The 19,708-nt window shown below is 33.3% G+C and overlaps 2 protein-coding genes across 12 annotated transcripts in view; one reads left to right on the plus strand and one right to left on the minus strand.

Annotated features, from left to right (window-relative positions):
* The window catches only part of LOC131940783 (protein unc-79 homolog), a 34,681-nt gene extending 23,358 nt beyond the window's left edge, over positions 1-11,323 (minus strand). For 5 of the 11 annotated variants that reach the window (XM_059299590.1, XM_059299586.1, XM_059299589.1 and 2 more), the window contains exons 1-19: positions 11,223-11,322; positions 7,880-7,988; positions 7,259-7,379; positions 6,998-7,158; positions 6,521-6,745; positions 5,326-5,412; positions 5,058-5,113; positions 4,836-4,965; positions 4,609-4,623; positions 3,631-3,695; positions 3,015-3,173; positions 2,437-2,651; positions 1,751-1,934; positions 1,526-1,592; positions 1,370-1,407; positions 1,074-1,177; positions 774-861; positions 295-383; positions 1-124 (exon numbers count right to left, since the gene is read on the minus strand). In XM_059299590.1, the coding sequence (XP_059155573.1) occupies positions 1-124; positions 295-383; positions 774-861; positions 1,074-1,177; positions 1,370-1,407; positions 1,526-1,592; positions 1,751-1,934; positions 2,437-2,651; positions 3,015-3,173; positions 3,631-3,695; positions 4,609-4,623; positions 4,836-4,965; positions 5,058-5,113; positions 5,326-5,412; positions 6,521-6,745; positions 6,998-7,158; positions 7,259-7,379; positions 7,880-7,901 (1,950 nt within the window). In that variant the 5' untranslated portion in view covers positions 7,902-7,988; positions 11,223-11,322. Of the gene's footprint in view, positions 125-294; positions 384-773; positions 862-1,073; positions 1,178-1,369; positions 1,408-1,525; positions 1,593-1,750; positions 1,935-2,436; positions 2,652-3,014; positions 3,174-3,630; positions 3,696-4,608; positions 4,624-4,835; positions 4,966-5,057; positions 5,114-5,325; positions 5,413-6,520; positions 6,746-6,997; positions 7,159-7,258; positions 7,380-7,879; positions 7,989-11,222 lie in introns of all 11 variants that reach the window. The other 6 variants (XR_009386578.1, XM_059299591.1, XM_059299587.1 and 3 more) reach the window with 5 other exon arrangements.
* Positions 11,324-13,019: 1,696 nt separating this feature from the next.
* Positions 13,020-19,223, plus strand: LOC131940784 (uncharacterized). The gene is made up of 5 exons (XM_059299592.1): positions 13,020-13,244; positions 16,159-16,186; positions 16,837-17,043; positions 17,207-17,322; positions 18,208-19,223. Exons 1-5 carry the CDS (start codon positions 13,041-13,043, stop codon positions 18,364-18,366), a joined length of 714 nt encoding a protein of 237 aa, XP_059155575.1. The 5' UTR covers positions 13,020-13,040; the 3' UTR covers positions 18,367-19,223.
* The last annotated feature ends 485 nt before the right edge of the window (positions 19,224-19,708 follow it).

The raw sequence follows: 19,708 nt of genomic DNA on the forward strand, positions 1-19,708 counted from the left end.
CTGCAGCCACTGAAGGGCTTGTTCCATCACAGAAGCGCTGGTGTCATCAAACCTCTCACTCACAAAGTTGTACATTTTTATCAAAGTGAAAGGGAGGGGACACATATCAATGTCAAAAGCTTTACTGAAAAAATATATAAGCTTAAAAAATATAATATGAGAATTTGATACATTTTTGAGAATTTGAAATTTATGCACAATAAACACAATACATTTGTTTAGAAAACGTTGAACACACTCTAACTTCTTTAAATACATTAAGGTACATGATATAGAGAGTGATAAAAGTTTCACCTTAATAAGACTTTAAGCTCATGCAGTTCATCGTCTGGCACCTCTGTACGGATTGCTTCAAGCCAATATGGCATCACATAATCCCAAATCTGGTGGGGGAAACAGGACATTTTTCATTTGGTTCTCTTTAAAATAAAATAAATGTATGACGAGCCTAAAATCAGTTAGACATGCTTGACAAAAAAAAAGAAATTAGTGATCAAATGGGAAGACAAACATTCATATGTTAGCTGTGTTGTCTTCACTGGAAGGCCACCACAACATTACTGACTGTAGCACATTGTTTTGTTATGTTTACCAAACTGTTAGTTAAAACTCACGACTTACCGGTAAGATGCCACAGAAACAAAAAAGGAGGTAAGTATGGAAACAGTATTATTTTCTACAAAGTGTATATAAAACTGTTAACTCTAACATTTGGGTAGGGTTTGTGTGAAAATGAAGGGAATGAAGTGGGGAATGAAGAGAACAAAATATACCTCAAATGTAATCACATCATAGGGTACTAAACAGAAAAAACAATTGAGTCCTTCTTTTATTTGAGTTGTTCTGGTACAAAGTGTGTCCCTGTAATAAAAAAATTTGTATTAAAAACTTTACAACTCCAAGAATAAAACAAAAATAATTATCCTCATTTAAAACAGAAAAAAAATGATACTATAGCCAACACAAAAAAAAAGGGAAAATTAATGTTGAAAATGTTTCCAGCACATAAGTGAAGGCAAGATTTATGAGATGTTTAATGTTACATGAAATTGTTGTATCTGTTTAAAACTAACCAGAATCCACCAACTCTGGAATATTCAACAGGATGAGGCAGGAGACACGACACAATCACCTCAAAGTGTGTTTTCATCACATCTTGTATCCAATTATAAATATACTAAACACAGAATTATGTAGAATGAAGCACAAAGTTTTTTCTCTAATTCAACTAAAATGTATCTAAAGTTTTTAAAACCCTGACAATATTTATCATTTTGCATTTAATAAACACATAATTTCCAAATATAATAATTTAAGTTAATACATTTATTATGTCAATATAACATGAATAAAACACAAGTTCACTAACCTCTGGTTTCAGTCTCTCAAGAGCATTGCCAATATTATCTTAAATAAAGAACAAACATTTTTGAGAAAAAATACATTCCTGTCATTTTTCTTTGCATTTCAACTTGCCCCAGTAATCTAGTATATTGTTATGATATGAAAGAACATGTATAACTACCATCAGGAAGATAAGCAGTTGCATCAAACCACTGGAACAACATGCCCAACAGACGTCCTAGAACTTCCTGTAAACAAAATGATAAACTTTAGTTTTTTTAAACATGTTTCTATAATAAGCTCCAAAAAAAATAAGTTTTGATCCAAAGTATAAGTAAAAAAATGTATATAAAACAAAAAAGGATGTATTTTTGAGGTTCTTATAAATATGAATAAAGCAGCTTACAATAGGTATATCTTCAGCAGGCTTGCAAAGCTCTACCAGCAACCAGATCCCATATCTGCTGAGTAGCCTCCTCTCTCCTGCATCCTCTACATCAAAGCCTTCCTCCTCATCAGCCAGACGGCGTAGGTCTTCTCCCATCTCAACCATTCTTTTTGTTCCTATTGGTGACGCTTCTTTCAACAGGCTGGTAAAAAAAAATTAAGAAAGTTACAATAAACCAAAACAAAATGAATGTGAGAACATCATAATTTTACTTGCCACTGTTATACTTGGGGGAGAGGGGAGGAGGGAGATATCCTGAACATCATAATTTTACTTGCCATTGTTCTACTTGGGGGAGAGGGGAGGAGGGAGATATCCTGAACATCATAATTTTACTTGCCATTGTTCTACTTGGGGGAGAGGGGAGGAGGGAGATATCCTGAACATCATAATTTTACTTGCCATTGTTCTACTTGGGGGAGAGGGGAGGAGGGAGATATCCTGAACATCATAATTTTACTTGCCACTGTTGTACTTGGGGGAGAGGGGAGGAGGGAGATATCCTGAACATCATAATTTTACTTGCCATTGTTCTACTTGGGGGAGAGGGGAGGAGGGAGATATCCTGAACATCATAATTTTACTTGCCACTGTTGTACTTATCATGTTATAGTTTTTGGAAGGACATTTAATATCCTACCTACCTGACAATGGCATCCATGAGGTATCTTTGAACCTCAGGCGTACAACTCCAGATGTCTGTGATACTTGTGTGGAAGATGTGGTTGGGAGAGCCACTGTTTCCATGACGACGCTCATGGCATGAACTACAGTACCTTATGGGTCTGTTGTTGTTAAAACTAGCACACTCAATAGTGAAACATGTGCACACAGCAATGTTGTGAGAGAACTTGCAGTTCTGATGGAAAAATTAAAGACAACAATTAACTAAAAGAGTTTATAAAACAACAGCACATGAAAAAAAGATACAAACACAAACAAAATAATGTCGAAACAAAAAAAGTAATGAAATATAAAAATTAGATTTTCAGCAAAAAAATGTGGATAAAACGTATGGATGTTAACAGATACAACCATAAACATTGCTAACTTAATAACATTTTTCATCATCTTCTTTTAAACAAATGCTTAAATAAAAATGTTTATACCTAAGTATTAGCTACATGTTTGTAAGCAAGTATGGCAATTATAAACCTTGTTTTCACACATTAATCATATGATGTTTGTCAGATGAACCTAGCAAGTATGGCAAGCAACAAACCTTGTTTTCACACACAGAAGAAACATGAGGCATAGGCATGAGCAGGTCCACCATGTACTCCCCATGTTCTTTCTTCAGGGCCTGTGAGCAGTCACTGCAGATGTACAGTGGTGGAGGGGAGTCTCCTGAGTGTATGGCCAGGGCTGGGTTGATGCACATCTGTAAACACACATTAAACATTTAAACACAATTTATTTAACTTTAAAAAAACAAGAGTACTAAGTAAATAATTTTTAAAGTAATTCTTTTACTTTTATTTTCAAATGGTTTACCAGTTTAAAGAGTAAATAAAATAAAAAATATTACAATTTTACAGTTAACAAGTCTGTAATATAAATAAGTTACTATTAATTTTTTTAACTGTTTAAGAAAGTCAATAAAATAAAAGTGCATGGTTTTATTGTAAATTACTAGTTTAATACTTCAAAAAGCAGTTTTTATATAATTTGGATTAATTGGTTATAAAGACTTTGACTAACTAAACAAACAATACATTTACAAATTATTTTGTTAATTATATATTGTAATTTCATTTATTTTGAAAAAAAAAACAATAACAGCATTAAAAATAAATTTTAAAAATAAATTCTTTTTATCAAATGTTAAATAAAACTACCTTTATAGCTTGGCAATTTCCTTCATTGATGCAACCTTTTCTTTGACATAATATGGCTGGCCATGCTACAAATAGTAATTTATTCAATTTTATCATTGTGAAAGTAACATTTAAAAATCTAAATATCTACCCAACATGTAGATGAACAAACAAAAACACTATTTTTACAGTTTTCTAAAAAAAGCTAGCATAAACAACTTTATACAAACAATCTAATGGCTGAACCCTGATTATCTGAGTACTAAGGGCACAAGATATAAATTTTAACTACTTTAGGCAATATAAGATTTTCACTCATTTTCATTTACAGTATAGTTGTATGTTTGTACATTGGTTTTATTTATTTACTATAATTATATAGGCACATAATGGCACATTCTATTTCTAGACTATAACAAAAATGTTTTCATCAAGTGAAACAAAAATAATGTTGAGGCTGTAGTAGCTTTACATGATGTAGAATTATTTATGGGAGGGTATTTAGACTTTTTACCTCCAATAATCAGGGTTATGCTACATTACTTGACAGCTGACATGTGACAAGGCAAGATAATACTTTTTGTGTTTGAAGTAAAGGGGTTGAACAACTCTAGTAAATACAACAGACAATACTTTCAATCATTTCTCTCAATTCAAGATTTTTTTTTTAAACTTAAAAAACACTTTGTTCTAAAGCTCTTTTTTTACCAAAACATTTTTTATATTTCCAAATCTAAACAAAATGAATTTCGGTCCAGGCAAAATTATTATTATGAACTTAGAAAACAAAGCTCTCTTTCTAATTAAAAGTAAGAAGTTTTTTCTGAAAATAACAGATAACATAATCAAGGGGGATTACTGATATATACAAGATCAGAAAACAACATATATTTATAACATTAAAAATAAAACAACAGCTAAAATATGGCTGTGAAGTTATGCTGCAAGAAAGCGGTATTTACACCTAAAGACAACAAAGTATTACTGGTTCTAAAATACCTGTGAATTCCATAGCTTAATGAAGCAAACAGGAAAAATTTTGTAAATTTTAACTAACGTGACATAAGTAAACAAATTATTTGCTCCTTTTTTTCCAGTATTGAAGATTCAAAATGCGATAATAAATAACAGCAAAATTGAATCATGTATTGAAGCTTACTGCATGTTTTTTAAAAACTGAACTTTATTTAAACTTTTTTCAAAAACATTAGTGAAATGAGACTCACCACAATATTTGTAATGTATCCCTCTTCTGTCTGTGAGTGCAGGATTCAGCTGTGGCCAGTAATAAAACAGCAGATGTGCAGCTGGAGATTTGGCAGATGGAGGTCCATATGCTATTATGCTCAAAACATCCTGGTAGGGTGACATTTTGGGAGAAAATTGTTTTTTTTTTCAACTTTGATTGTTGGTTTATGGGTGAATTGTAGGCTACTATTTTTACTTACCTTAATTACATTCTTCTTCATGCTCATGAAGCACTCAAGAATCTGAGAATGAAAGGCTGAAAAAGGGGGTTGCAGGTTAACCATAGTATGCAGAACAAAAAACACAGGTAAAGTCATTCTAAAGTTGCCCTTATGTTAGAAACATAAATAAAGCAGTTTTATTCAAGCAACAAAAATGTATAAAAATTTTTTATCCAACTTAGTAAAATAAAGTAAACTATAAAAACATGGCTCTAATTTAAAAAAACACCATCCCTTCAGTCCTCACCTCCATTTTCAGTGTGCTGGAATACCATTGTTATGATAGCTGCAGCAGACTCACTAGCATAGGTTGGGTCATCATTTATATCAGAGCCTGAAAGTAGAGACCTGGTTTTACACTTGGATTTTATTACAATGTTAGTGACAAGTGCTGATTATGTTAATCAAAATTAACTGTGTTAATGTTATGGGATTGATGGAAGAAAATATGATACTCAAGGAAAAATACAATGAGAAAACAACAGGAGATAACAAGAAAGGACTAATAAAAAATTGAGTTTGATACATTTATATTTTATATGGCTTTATACATAGGTATGTGATTTCTAGAACACTGAACTAAGAATCAACAAGGGGCAGTACTCAAACAGAAATGTGGTTAACTCCAGTGTTGATTCAGAGGTTAGTGTCCCATGGTTGAAATAAAATATAATTTAAAACACACAACAAGCATATAATGCAATCTTTCAGAAATCAATGTACATTTAAAAAATTAACAAAGTACTAAAGAAAAAATCAACAGTAAACTATACTCTTTAATTACTATTAATCTTCTTCAATTGTCTTATCAATCTTCAACATAAATATGTAACTATTACTATTAAATAAACATTGGGTTAATGTGTTATTACTGTATTCAACAACAAAAAATATATAAACCTAATGCTATTCTGTGAGTAATTCTTTCCATTTTTCTTTGTATCCTCAGTAACTAAGATTAAACTACTACCTCCCAAAAACTATACACACCAGCAATAGCAACATACCAAATTAAAAGTGTATAAATACTGCTGGTAAAATAAAATAACCACAAAAACCCCCTATTAAGAGAGTCTCTTGCTCTCACAAACTAAGGCCAAACCGACCCCATGCTGGTGATGCATGCCACCTCTGCTGTGCTCAGCTCTTCAGCTACAACCAAAACTTCATCAGAAAAAAAAATAGCACCATGCTAAAAATGAAGAAAGTGCTCAAAAGCGCTTAAATGATATTCAGTCAAAAGCAGCTTCAAATTGAAAACCAAATGTAAGCAGTTTAGACACATTAGGAACCCTGAGTGCATTATGTGGCCCTGATACACAGCCTACTGTCAGCCTAACTGGCACATTCTAAATAAGTGATACCTTGAACCATGAGTCAGGGTCACATTCACCATTGGATTGCCTTCACCTCGGATGCTAAATATGTTTTAAACCCTCTACCTCTTTTCTCCTCTCCATCACCCTTTCTTTTGGTGTACGAGTTTGTTTCCTTACTCAAGGTCATAGGAAGTAGACTTGTGCACAGCAAGTCTATGGTGTCCTTATGCAGCGTTGGTGGAAATATGGCCAGTGTGGATGCCACTGTGTAAGGTAGGGAGTCCAGAAGATCATGCTCCAAGAAAGGTACCAGCCAACCAAGAACATTCAGGACTGCTTCACCAAGAGCTGACGGAAGAAAAACAAAGAGGATATTCTCACAGAAAATGTGTAACATAGGTTTTTTCTATAAATATAGCACTAATTTTCTAATCTTTTTTAAGTAAACAGGCTTTGAATTTTAAATCTAACCTTAAAGAAATCTCTGTCCCTTATAACATATTTTAAGAAACATTGAGTTCTGTAAGGCGAATATTAAATAATTTCTCCTGGTAAATATTTTTACTGCAGTAGAGATAACGATATATTTTTCTGACTTACCAAGTTGTCCAATCTGTACAATAGGAACCAAATCAAGTATACTCAACACAGCCTGATAGAGGCCTGAGTAATTCAGGGTAGGAAAGATGGAGAGCCTGACACTGTCCCTTTGGCGCAGACCATAACTCTCCACTGGGATGTTGGGCACATCTTTTAAAACGCTGAAAAAGTAAGAATTTAGTAGATCACAACTACTTCTAAAATTTTGATAGTTTGTCCAATTCTTAAAATAAGAATTGTTATAAGAAAATGTTTAAATACCTGAGCAGAGTTTGTGAAAAGTATTTCAAAGTATTAGCAATGTCCACACCAGTTGGTAATGGAGCTACATTATTTGTTATCTTATAATGATACTCTTTCAAGTTCCTTATCTTTGAGGTGACTGTAATAAAACAGTATTAAACATTTAAAAAATCAAATAATTATTTCTCTATAGGGGTGTTTATACATGTCATCACAAGAAACATTTGTTGGGGCAGGAGAGTTCTGTGTATCAAGCTCTGTTACCATGAATTAAGGCTAATGCACATCAAAGCTAGAATGTCACAATACTTGACAATATCATGATGTAGTGATTAAAAAGAAGATAACAGTTTCACATTGTTGGGCTTATATATATATATATATATATATATATATATATATATATATATATATATATATATATATATATATATATATATATATATATATATATATATGACATTATGTTATATATATGACATTACGTTATATATATAAAGAAAGAAATAGATAAATAAATTTGAAAATTTGCTAAGTTTCAAAACACATAGGAATACTTTTGTTATATAACCAGCAGTTAAATGTATTCACAACTGATTGTGTAAAGGATACATTGAATTTCTTAACCAGTTTACTTACAGGTTGCAGCACGTGTGGCCATTATCTAGTGTTCTTTTATTTCCAACACGCAAAACAACAGATTCCAATCCATTTGAAACTGACAGCATGAGAAATAGCTGTCAAGAACCTAAAAAAATGTATTAGAATACTATATTATTTAATGAAAATTCAGTTAAGCTTAAAGCAGAAAGATAACTGCTTCTAATAGAGTTTGAGATGGTTAAGGACTATGGTTAGGGTAAAGAATTACCCATGCCGATTCCAATTACTTTACTTATTTAGTCCTTAATCAGTATCTGGTTTAACAGGAAAATACTCCAAAGGTAGATCTAGGCAGTGCATAATAGAATAAATGTAAATGCTTGAATAATTGAAGCTAAGAAATGTAGTCCCCCCCCCCCCCTCCCCCACTAGAATCATCAATTAAGTACATCACATTTCGGGGGGGGGGGTGGAATTTTTACATCTAGACATGCATATATGAAACAATGGTGACCAAAACATTTGTACGATAATTTGTCCTAAGATCTTTTTGTTCTTAAGATAATTTGTCCTGAAATATTTTGTCCTTAAGATCTTTGGTCATGAGATATTTTGGCTTTGAGATATTTTGTAAGAAATCATTTTCCTTGTGACAAAATATATAAGAGATTATCTGAAAAATATAGGACCTAATAATGAAACGTGTAGTTTTTCTTCAAATTAATTTTTGTCTCTTTAATTAATCTTTTTTAGTTCTTTCCACTTCTCTTAGTGGTGCTCTCAACTCTCCAACCCACCCAAAAGAGCAGTGCGAATGTTCAGCCTAGCACATTTTTGGTCCAGAGTGAGCAAGTGCAGCACCAAGCAAGCTTGCATAAATCTTGTTTAAATACCAACATCTTCCTTGTACAGTTTTAGGATGTGTGATGTGGACAGGGTCAACATTTGAAAGACTGGGCACTCTACTCTTCATGAGTGATTTCCTGGTCACAATCCTCACATCAAACATGCCGGGTCTTAGTTGCACCTACAGCCACCATAGCCTAAGCCAGGGGTCCGAGGGCCGCATCAACTATCAAATTTCAGTTTGGGGGCCAGTTTCTTCCAGGCATGTCTTTGGTTTTTCTGGGCAAAGTTCCTAAGCCATCACCAACTAACAATTTTTCCTTGGACAAAAAGGATGAGAGGACTTCGCGTGTCGCATCCGGCCCGTGGGCCGTAGTTTGGAGACCCTGGCCTAAGCCAACCAAGTGTTTATCCACTATCAGCAATTGTCATCTCTGTCATCACATGATCTCTGCACACAACCAATAGTTGTCTCTGCTTTTCTGCGCACATACCCAAGAGTAGTGCAGCTTATATAAACACCAAGACACACACAGCTGTGCATTCTGTTTTTGGAGTCATTCATACTAAACACTTTTTTAAATGAGTTTTACATCCTCCCCTACCCATCATAAAAAAAAGCTAGATTCCCCCTAAAATGACTTCTCCCCTATGGGGTCGTCCATAAATGACATCACACTCATAGGGGGGAGGGGGGTCCGTAATTTTGTGACGGTGTGTGATGAGAGGGAGGGGGGTTCAGATGGTGCGACGTCACACTTTGGCATTATAAAAAAGCAATGTTAGAAAACGAATTTTAGACGTTATTTTGCGTTTTAGAAAACTGTTTTAATAAATTGTAATAGGAATTGATGAAAAAAAAAACTTTATTTTGACAGAGTTCAGACAAAATTTTGGAAAAATATTGATGTTTAAAAAAAAAATTCAACTGCAATTTTGAGGGGGGGGGGGGGGGGGGTTGTAGGCTGAGGCAGTGGCATAGCGAGGTCGGTTGTCACCTGGTGCTGCACTTAATGGTGTCAACCCCCAGAGGCGTAGCGACCCATCCCGGGGACAAACTTTCAAATTTTTTATTTGCACCCCCCCCCCCTCAAACTTTCGATTTGCACCCCCCCTCAAGTTTTCAATTTGCACCCTCTCTCAAGTTTTCAATTTGCACCCCCCCCCATCAAGTTTTTCTCTATATATTTTGCTATTTTTTGCCTTGGTGTCACCCCCTAAATGGTGTCACCCGGTGCGATCCGCACACCTCGCACCCCCCTCGCTACGCCTCTGGGCTGAGGTGTGATGTCATTTTAGGGGGGGGGGGGGGGGTCTGGCTTTTAGTGACAACATGTGACAGAGAGGAGGGGGAGGTAAAAATCGTCAAAAAATGCATGACGTCATTTATGGATGACAACTACCCCCTCAGATGGTTTTTTTGTTGTTGTTTTAAACATCCAGTTACTTCTAAAATATTATTATATTGTGTAAACAGTATATTAATCAATTTCTATAACATTACAACTTACAAAATCAGTCTTTTAAAATGCAAATTTCGGTTATGAACATTTCTTGCTAAAATACAAAAGTGTCAAACTTTCTGAGCCCCCAGCCTCTTATCACACTAGTCAGATCCCCTTGAGCCCCTGTGTTGTCATTTTGTCATTTATGGACAAACCCTTTTAGGGTAATATCATCATGGTCATATGTTTTAGACTACTTATTCACTTATTCATCCAACTATTTTATTTTTCATTAAATTATAATATTAAATAGCTGAGGATTTTGCAAAACTAAAATAAAAAATATAATGTACATCTAGAAACCTAGATTAAAAAGATCTAATCACCAGAATAATACAACCTGGCAATATAATATATTAAATCTAGATTCAACAATAGGCTTATTGGGCAGGGCCACAACTAACTATGGTAGATCTATAACAATAAAATAACAAAATGGTAAACCAACCCCAACCCCCCTCTCTACAAAATATTTTAATATAAGAATATAAGATCTGGACTAAGTGACTAATAAAGTAAAGTAAGGGTAATAAGGCTTGGGCAAGCCTAAAAAGATGCACAACCTTGGCCTTAGTGCCTATAAAAAAAGATACAAAATAAAAAAAATACCCAGCCCTACAATGTTACCTGTAGTAGGTAGACTGTAGGACCCCTAATTTTAAATACTTTAGTTAAATTTAGTAGATCTAGATATTCTAGATCTAAATCTAGATTCTAGATCTACTTAGAAAATAGGCTACTAGATCTAGATCTAGTAGATATAATTTCTAGTACTAATAGATCTAGGACTAGACTACATCTAGAATCTACGTCTATTTATTTAACGTGCTGGTCTGGTCTAGAGTCTAGATTTAAGATTAGATTGTGTAGCGTAGAACTAAGCAGAAATAATATTTAAAAAATAATAAATATTAATTGTAATAGATCTAGCAATCTACTAGATCTAGATCAAATCTAGATTCTACATCTAACTAAATTACTAAACTAATTTGAACGTGAATAAGATAAGTAACATTAAGTCTGATTACGCGGTATTTCTGCAGCTGACTAGCTCACTTGTCTCTGTTTGTTTTTCTCTGCAGCTCGTGCATACTCACACTGTGACCTAGTTTTATCACATTTTGACGTCAGTCTTGAAGATGATTCGACCAGCTTGAGCTTGTAATGTTATTTATGCTCTAGCTAGCTAGTTAGGCCCCAGTTTTACTCATATTTTTAAATAAAAATAAACAAAATCGAGATAGGAGTATTCTAGACATAGAATCTAGATCTAGATCTATACGTGAAAGATATTCTTCTTTTAATTTAATTAAAAAACAAGTTAATAAAAAGTCTAGTGACAATTTAAGCGCAATTTCCTTATGTTATCCATAACAATTTTTAATTTTTTGTGACCGAACGAAAGAATATTTTTTGCGCTAAAAATCTACACGATGCTCAGTTTAAATTAAAAATATCATCCTAGGCCTACACGATGCTCAGTTTAAAAATTCTTAATTAATTTTTTTGTGACCGAACGAAATGATATTTTTGAAAACTTTCTTTGGCAATATTGTTCTAAATTATGGCAGGAATCGATTGGTAAATGTTTCAAGTCGCTAAGTGGTCTGGTTGCCGAGATATGGAGCAAAAACTGCATTTGTTCGAGGTTTTTTTGGCTTTTCCGGGAAATCCAGGAAGGAATTCCGGGAATTTTTTTGGCCCACAATCATCCTTGGAACTTGCTTAACATATTTGCTTTTGGAACTAGTCCTCGATATTGGTTCGTTGAGGAGGAGATACGACTTAAAGCTGCGGACACACATCCATTCATTCATTCATTCATTCATCCATCCATCCAGAAATGACGAGTTAATAATCGCAATTGTCCGTATGGAAATTGCGCTAAAAACGGCTCATCTATTAATGCTATTATTATCGATCGTATTTTTTAAATTTTACTTTCAAAACGTTTTAAATAATATTGAATTGATTATTGAGTATTACCCCCCGACTCCCGACCCATCTTTTATTTAGGGTGTGTTTATGTCTAAAATAAGACCTTCCATTCCGTAAAATAAAATACTAATAGACTAGATGTTCTAGAATCTATAACATAGATCTAGGCTTTTTATTTTCTATGTGAATTAGTGATGCTTCACCACCCCCTCAGAGTTTCTTCCAGAGATTCTACCGTCCCCCCCCCCCCCCCAACGAAATGAAATTTATATAATTTATATAGAAAATATATACTTTTAACAGTGTCCCCCCCCCCCCCCCGAAGAAAGTCTACCGCCCCCCCCCCCCCCCCAAATTTTAAGTGCCCCCCCCCCCCCCCCCCGGAGAAAAAAGTCTGGAATAAACACTGCACCCCTTATCCACAAAACTGTGACAAAACACATTAGTATAGAAATGTAACCACATCTACTTTTATTTTGAATTTGGAAGTATTCGGAAAGTTAACAAACCAGTACACCTAGAATCTAGATCTATATTCAATTTTTAAAAGGGAATAAACCTTTAATGTTTATTTAAACAAAGTTAAAGGGACAAAGTTATTTTACTAAACGGAGGTTAAATTTGCTATTGGCTAGGCCTATTTTGTATTTAAATAGGGTAATCATGCACATACCCTTTAGGCCTACTCATACTTAAAAATAAAGTTAATAAATCAAAATATTTCGTTTAAGAAGTGTAAAACAAACAAAATATTTAATATATCAATGAATTGACTTTTCACAAATGATGTAAACCCATTCTAGAATCTAGATCTATAGATCTAGATCTAGATCTATATAATTTAACTATCGGTCGCGCAATATAAATCTTGATTAGGCATACTGCAAAATCTGGCAGGATTATTTCATATGCTGCCGCAAGTTAGCGAGGCTAAACCGGTAAATAAAAAAAAAAAGAGAATGTCCACTTTTCCAAAAAGCGTTAGGATGTACCTTGTATCAGTGACTGTGCTGCCTCAGAAAGAAGGAATAGATTTACCACGATTTATCCAAAAACTAGCAAATCTTCTTGCGGATTATTCAACAGCAACTAAAGTAATTTATAAATTTAAGGTAGGGTAGACTGTCGTCCAGGTTTTTCAATAAGTGTGCCTAGACTAGTGCGATTGTCACTTGTGAGTAACTTGTGTGTTGTGGTTTTTTTATGTGTGGTGACTGACACTGTTGTGCCACTGTTGTGGTTATTGGATTTATTATTACAGTGTCCGATAATAATAATGGCACAATAATAGAAGTTTCTAGGGTGATTATAGATACCAGTGTCCGATAATGGAATCTTCTTTAAAAAGGGGTGTTTGTTGTTAGATCTAGAATCTAGATCTAGTAGTATTGTAATCTTGACTAATTTTATGGTTAGAAATTACTTCAAATTAGGGTTAGGCGTATGGCGTATGGTTGGACCAGGGTTGGGGTTAGGGACAGGGTTAGCATTGACATTAGCCAGCCATGTGTATATTAAAAGTATATTTAGTTAACTACCAGTAACCTAACACCCCTTTATTAAAGAAGATTCCACTATCATAGGCTATCAGACACAGGTGTAAACATTCTCCTGCTTCCTCCCGCTTCTTAGATTAAAGGGGTGTAAGCCGCATAAAGTTACTGGTAGTTGAACTAGTTGACTAGACCTAAAATCTAAATTTAAGTCGAAAGGCGAGACATAATGAATTAAAGATTAAAGAAGACTGACATAAGTCAGATGCCAAGGGTTTGGGAAGGTTGGTCAACACTTTGCCCTAGAACTAGAATCTAGATCTAACTGCATTTCCTGGGTGGACTCAAGGGACATTCTACTGACTTAAACCCAGATTTAAAAATGAGTTCTCCACCGCTTAGGCCATGCCATTCCGTATAAAAAAATATAAGTTGCAGCCTAAAAGTGCTAAAAGTTGGTATGGATGATTGAAGATGCCAATGTGCATGTAAGACTGAGTTAACCAAAATAGGTGTGTTAGGTTGTTAGTAGTATTGTAATCTCGACTACTTTTATGGTTAGAAATAAGGGTTAGGCTTATGGTGGGCAAGGGTTAGGGTTAGCATTGACATTAGCATGCCTCATATATATTTTGGTTAACTATCCAGTAACCTAACACCCTATTTTTAAGAAGATTCTATTATCTGAGACTACAGTGGCGTAGCCAGGATCATCTCAAGGGGGTGTTCCAATTTTTACCCGGGGACAAGCTTTCGATCTGCACCCCCCCCCCCCCCAGACTTTTGTTTTGCACCCCCCTCAAACTTTCAATTTGCACCCCCCCTCATACTTTATATAATTACAGAGGGGTCTATGGGGGGGGGTTATGACCCCCCCCCCCCTGCCTACGCCACTGTGAGACAATCTCTTCTCACAGCATTACTGTTAGATCTTGTTAAGTATTTTTACTGTCTAGCTAGGTCTAGATCTACCTACATGACACTCACTACTGAACAGTATGAGTAACTATCAAAGGAAAGTCTAGCCTTGACGTTGAACACTAAGTGACACTAGACTGGTAGCAGACTAGTAGATTGATAAATAAATAGGGAGTAGTGTTTAGTCAAGAGTTACTAGATCTAGTTCTAGTGACAGTGCACTGTGTGCTAAGGTTGTTGGTTTAAAAACAATGGAAGTTGCAAAATACTAAGCTGTTAAATGTGAGAAAGATCTTTGAAATTACTGGTAAATGGCGGGACTTTTTAAAATATACTTTTCCTGGTTATTTAAGTCAAAACTGTTATTGTAAATTATCAGAATTAAAGAAGTACCTATGAGTTTTATTTCTTATCTTATAATAAAACATTGTCTTTGACTGATTTTATTAATTGTGAAGAAATGTCAGCAATACTGTAAAAAAATGTCTTGCTGGAGACATTGTTATGTTCTTAAATATTTTGTATTATTGTACATGTGATATGAACAGGATAAAAAAACATAATTTAAAAAAACCTTTAAAATGTATTTAAGCTATAAAATCTACAAATAAGAATAAACAACAAAATGTACATGTCATTGTCAACAACAATGCTACTAATACTATTTAAATATATCTCATGGATGATATAACCTTTCACAAGTGGAGGCCTACATCCAATATATTATCTTGCCATCTTCACATCTCCCTTTCACAACTTTTCAGTCACATTTGCTACACAAAGCCATATTTTCATCACAGTTTCTCTGTGGTCAACACACCCAGTGATACTCACATCTGCATCTCTATTAATACTTTCACCATATACATGATTGTGGTGTTGGAACCTACTAGATCTACTAATAATACAAAAATGAACTTTAAAAAAGATGCATGGTTGATGTTCAATTTCTGTCAGAGTGCAGTATAGACACTGAAGTTGATTAATTATCAACACTTCTTCTCGTGAAGTCAAGGCATTTCTATCTAAAGGGGTATAATTTGGTCCAAGGATAGAGCATATTTGACCTAACATTTAACTGTGTGCTACTCACCTGTTTGAAAATTCAAGTTTGTCTGAAATAAAGAAAAGCTAACAACACATGGCACATTTCCTAACCCACACCCTTCTTTACTTTTACTGTAATCTAGAAATAGAATGGTCATTTCTCTATCAGGCATAAATAGTGCTTTTGTTTTATTAGATTTGGTATATGAAACCACAGTAACAAATCTCAGTTATTATAGAGATAGTAAAATAATAAACACGTTTAACAATAGCCAAATAAATATTTACAATTATTTTTCTAAATATTATCAGATTTTGTACAATCAAGTTATGCTGGGTTTTAACAATAATTACACTAAATAATTAAAATAAATCAAATGTTTTATAAAAATAAAAGTAAGATTTTCACAGTTTTTCATTTCTGTTATGAGTTGTATTTTTTGGTTAACATAAATATTTTAACAACCAAACTCATCAAAAAATAAAAGATGCATTATGGCAATGATTTTATATTATTATTTTTAGATATTTATTATTTTTTTTTCTATTTTATTTATTTATGTTTTAGGTATCTGGAGAGTCTAGAATACTTTCCGGTAAGCCTTTATGATGTTTAAAAATGTATTTATTAAAAACAATTGATACAGTTACATTACAGTTTATTTATCATGACGTTAATGATTTGCTTTTTCTTTTTATATTATTTTTTCCCCAATTTACTACATTTTTGTAACTAATTGATATTTACAACTTTGTTTCAAAAACATCACGGTAGGTTGCTAACTATCATTACTCTGATTCATACAAATTTGTTGCAAATGCATGACATAGCTCCTTTCAATGAGTTTTTACCATTTGGATTTATTTGCTTCTTAGACAAATTTTTTAAGTATTCTTAAGTAATATATCAATACTATTTTTTTTTTTAAATATAAATCTTTTGTCCTTGAGGTTTTGTTATGTTTGAAGAGTTTAGAATTAGAGGCTTAGAATTGGCGTTGCCAGATGGTTTGTGTATTTGCAAATTATTTAATGATAGAGAAATTTGAGAGCTGTGTTACGGCATGAAGAGAAACATGGCAGTAATTTTACAGAATTGTTGTTTTAGAGGTCTTATATTAAATTAAATTAACACTTATCATCTACATTTATTGGTTACTGTGACTTATGTTTCTTTTAAAAATCACTTGATCATTCATCATGCACTTACCTGATTTAAAATGTTTGTATCTTTATCTGAATTCAGTTGTTCAAGTCTCCAATATCATAGGACTAGAACGTACTATTGGAGGCTTATGGAGGTTAGGTGCTGTGGATGTAGATTGTCAGCCCATTATAAACTATGAAAATTTTGCCCGTGCTATTAAAGTAGCTGATCATCTGACCAAGCCCAATACTGGGAGCCTGGCAAAAGAGGGTCTTTTCTGGATGGAGTTCAATGTGGAATATAATGGTAAGTTAATAATTGTGCTAATGTTAACATAGAGAATTTGTAGTCTATGGTGTCTCTTCTGGACTGAGTTACTTTACATGGCAGCATAAAAATTTTATTTTTTTCCAAATATAACATTAGTTACGCCCAGTTGATATGTTCTAACAGAAGTAATTTTATTTAGGAAAAAGCACAGATGAATTAATCACTATCTGGAAAAAGGAGGCTGAAGCTGTGCTAACAGCTAGACTCAAAGAAGGAACGTCTATAGAACTTTATAAGGTTGTTGCACAAAGAAAGGTTAGTATACCATTATTAATTGGGGTTTTTTTTTGTAACTTATATATTAACTTTTAATTACAATTTTATAATTGCTGTATTCTAAAAATAGAAAATAAAATTAAGCTTGTCCTAACTAATTTTCCCTAAAAATGTATAGAAAAAAATGTATTTTATTTTTTCTTTAACCATTAATGTCCCATTCATTCTACCAAAACTCCACCCATGACGGCCCAATGTAAGGAGCATAACTCTGTATGATCAAGTGAATAGTTTCACAAAATATTTGTTTTTGTCTAAATGAAATTGAAAATTAAGATAAAAACTACTGCTTAATGTTGGGAATAAACCTGGCTTTCCAACAGTATTAAATAGAATATATTATATTCGGTAAAAGTACAGTAAAAAAATAAAAAATGTCGGAGAAAATTCAAAACAGGTCATTTTCGGTAGTCAACTTTATTTATTTTTGTCTAAACAACTAAGCATCGAATTTAACAGTTAAATATCAATTTGGTTATGTTTAAGATAAATAATTCATAAAATACATGCCTAGATACGTTTAGAGGCATTATTTTATTTTATTTTTAACATTAAATCTACTAAAAAAAGGACAGATGAGTCTAAAATTTCGAGATCGAAAGAAGCTATTATTTTTTATCTTTCAAAAGCGCCATTGAAATTATAAGACCGGAAAAGGATGGTGAAACTATCCGACTTCCTGTTTAGTTAAAAATTAGGATTTGTAGGCCAAATTTTAATGAAACAAATTTAATTTTTCTATGCGTATTTTAAGCGGGCGGCAGCGGGCGTTACGGGACATTAACGGTGTCGGGCGGCAGCGGGCGTTACGGGACATTAATGGTTTTAAACATGTTCAAACTTTAATTTTCTCTTTTCTCTCAGGTTCATGTGTTTATTAATGCCGCAGACCCTGAACAAATAGATCTTTTGTGCCTACAGTTGCCACTCATGCAGGAGAATGGAGCTAATGTTCAATTGAAATGCAAAGCCCTGCAGTTTCTAGAAGATTATACTTCCCGAATAACTAGTGAATCTGTTTAAATCTGTTATCTACTCTATCTCAAATTGTAAAAATGTTATTGGTTTTAAAAACACACTGGGTAATCAAGAATATCATCAAGCAGTTTTTGGAGGTATATTTACACATGATCCCTTTTTTTTATCACATCAGTAGATTTGTTTTCTCTCTAGCATCATCTTGTACCAGAACTGATTACTGTCCACCAAATTATTCCTGAAGATTATGAAATCAGATGCTACTTCCTTTGAATTGTTTGGAAGAACTCATTGTATTGGCAGATCTTAAAATTTTACATTGAGATTTTATAGAATTTACCTTCACTATTTTAAGACATACTTTAGACCTATCTCTTCTTTCGTATCAGTATATGAATATGTTTATGATTCACAAGAGAGACCATTTTTTAGTTTCATTCAGTCTTGTTTATCATTTCACGCATTGTTATTTTATTCAAGTTCTAATTTTCTGTACATAGTTTTGAATCAGAGGTTGTGAAGTCACAGAACTATAACTTTCAGAAAGTTAATGACTTATACTTGGGTGATATCTTTTAATCAAAGAAGCTTTTTATTATTTTCTTTATTTTGTTTGGGCATTAATTATTAATGGACAAAAAATGAATTTAAATTTCCTGCAACTTGTCATAGATACTTAATGAAATGTATGATATAATCAAAATGTTAATCATGGCACTTATGCATAGTTTTTTTTTTGTTCTGAGATTTGTAACCAATTTTTTTTTATTTGTAGCTACTAGCAATGTTACAATAAATTTAAAATTGTTTATATTATCAAAGTCTTGTCATTTATTTTGTTTTCCAAATAAGGCTTTATCTATTTTTCTCATAATAATGCATTAAAGTATTTAAAGAAAAAGGATTCTAAGAACTTTATTTGTTGGTATTCTCCATTTTTGCAACTAGTTTTATGCTTCATCCCTTTCTTTGGTATTTCACTATTTCCAGAACTGACTGTCAATCACATGTCATTATTTTTAAAGGCTGCGCTAGCTTATCACCATGTTAGCATTGTTGTCCCTTATAATGGTGGTCTGATCTATTAGCTTATGCAAGACTGCCTGTCATCTCTGATTTACATCCATACAGTGTTATTCTAGAGGTACTATCAAAGGGTTCTGCAAATGTAAACAGTAGGCGTTTTGAATGGAATGAGTAGTATGAATGTTGGTGCATCAAAGTGTTGTTTGCTTTTAACTATCCAGGTTGTCTGTTCTCTCAGTACTAAATACATTAGCAATGTTTGCATTTAGTCAGCTGATGTACCTTAACTGAAAACCCTGCAGTTTTTATATTGCTGAAACCCAAGGAACTATTTGTATAAAATTCTGGTTTTCTATTAGTT

This window comes from Physella acuta, unplaced genomic scaffold (assembly GCF_028476545.2).
Source record: "Physella acuta isolate Inbredline_101_S28 unplaced genomic scaffold, ASM2847654v3 ptg000331l, whole genome shotgun sequence".
Lineage (NCBI taxonomy): Eukaryota > Metazoa > Mollusca > Gastropoda > Physidae > Physella > Physella acuta.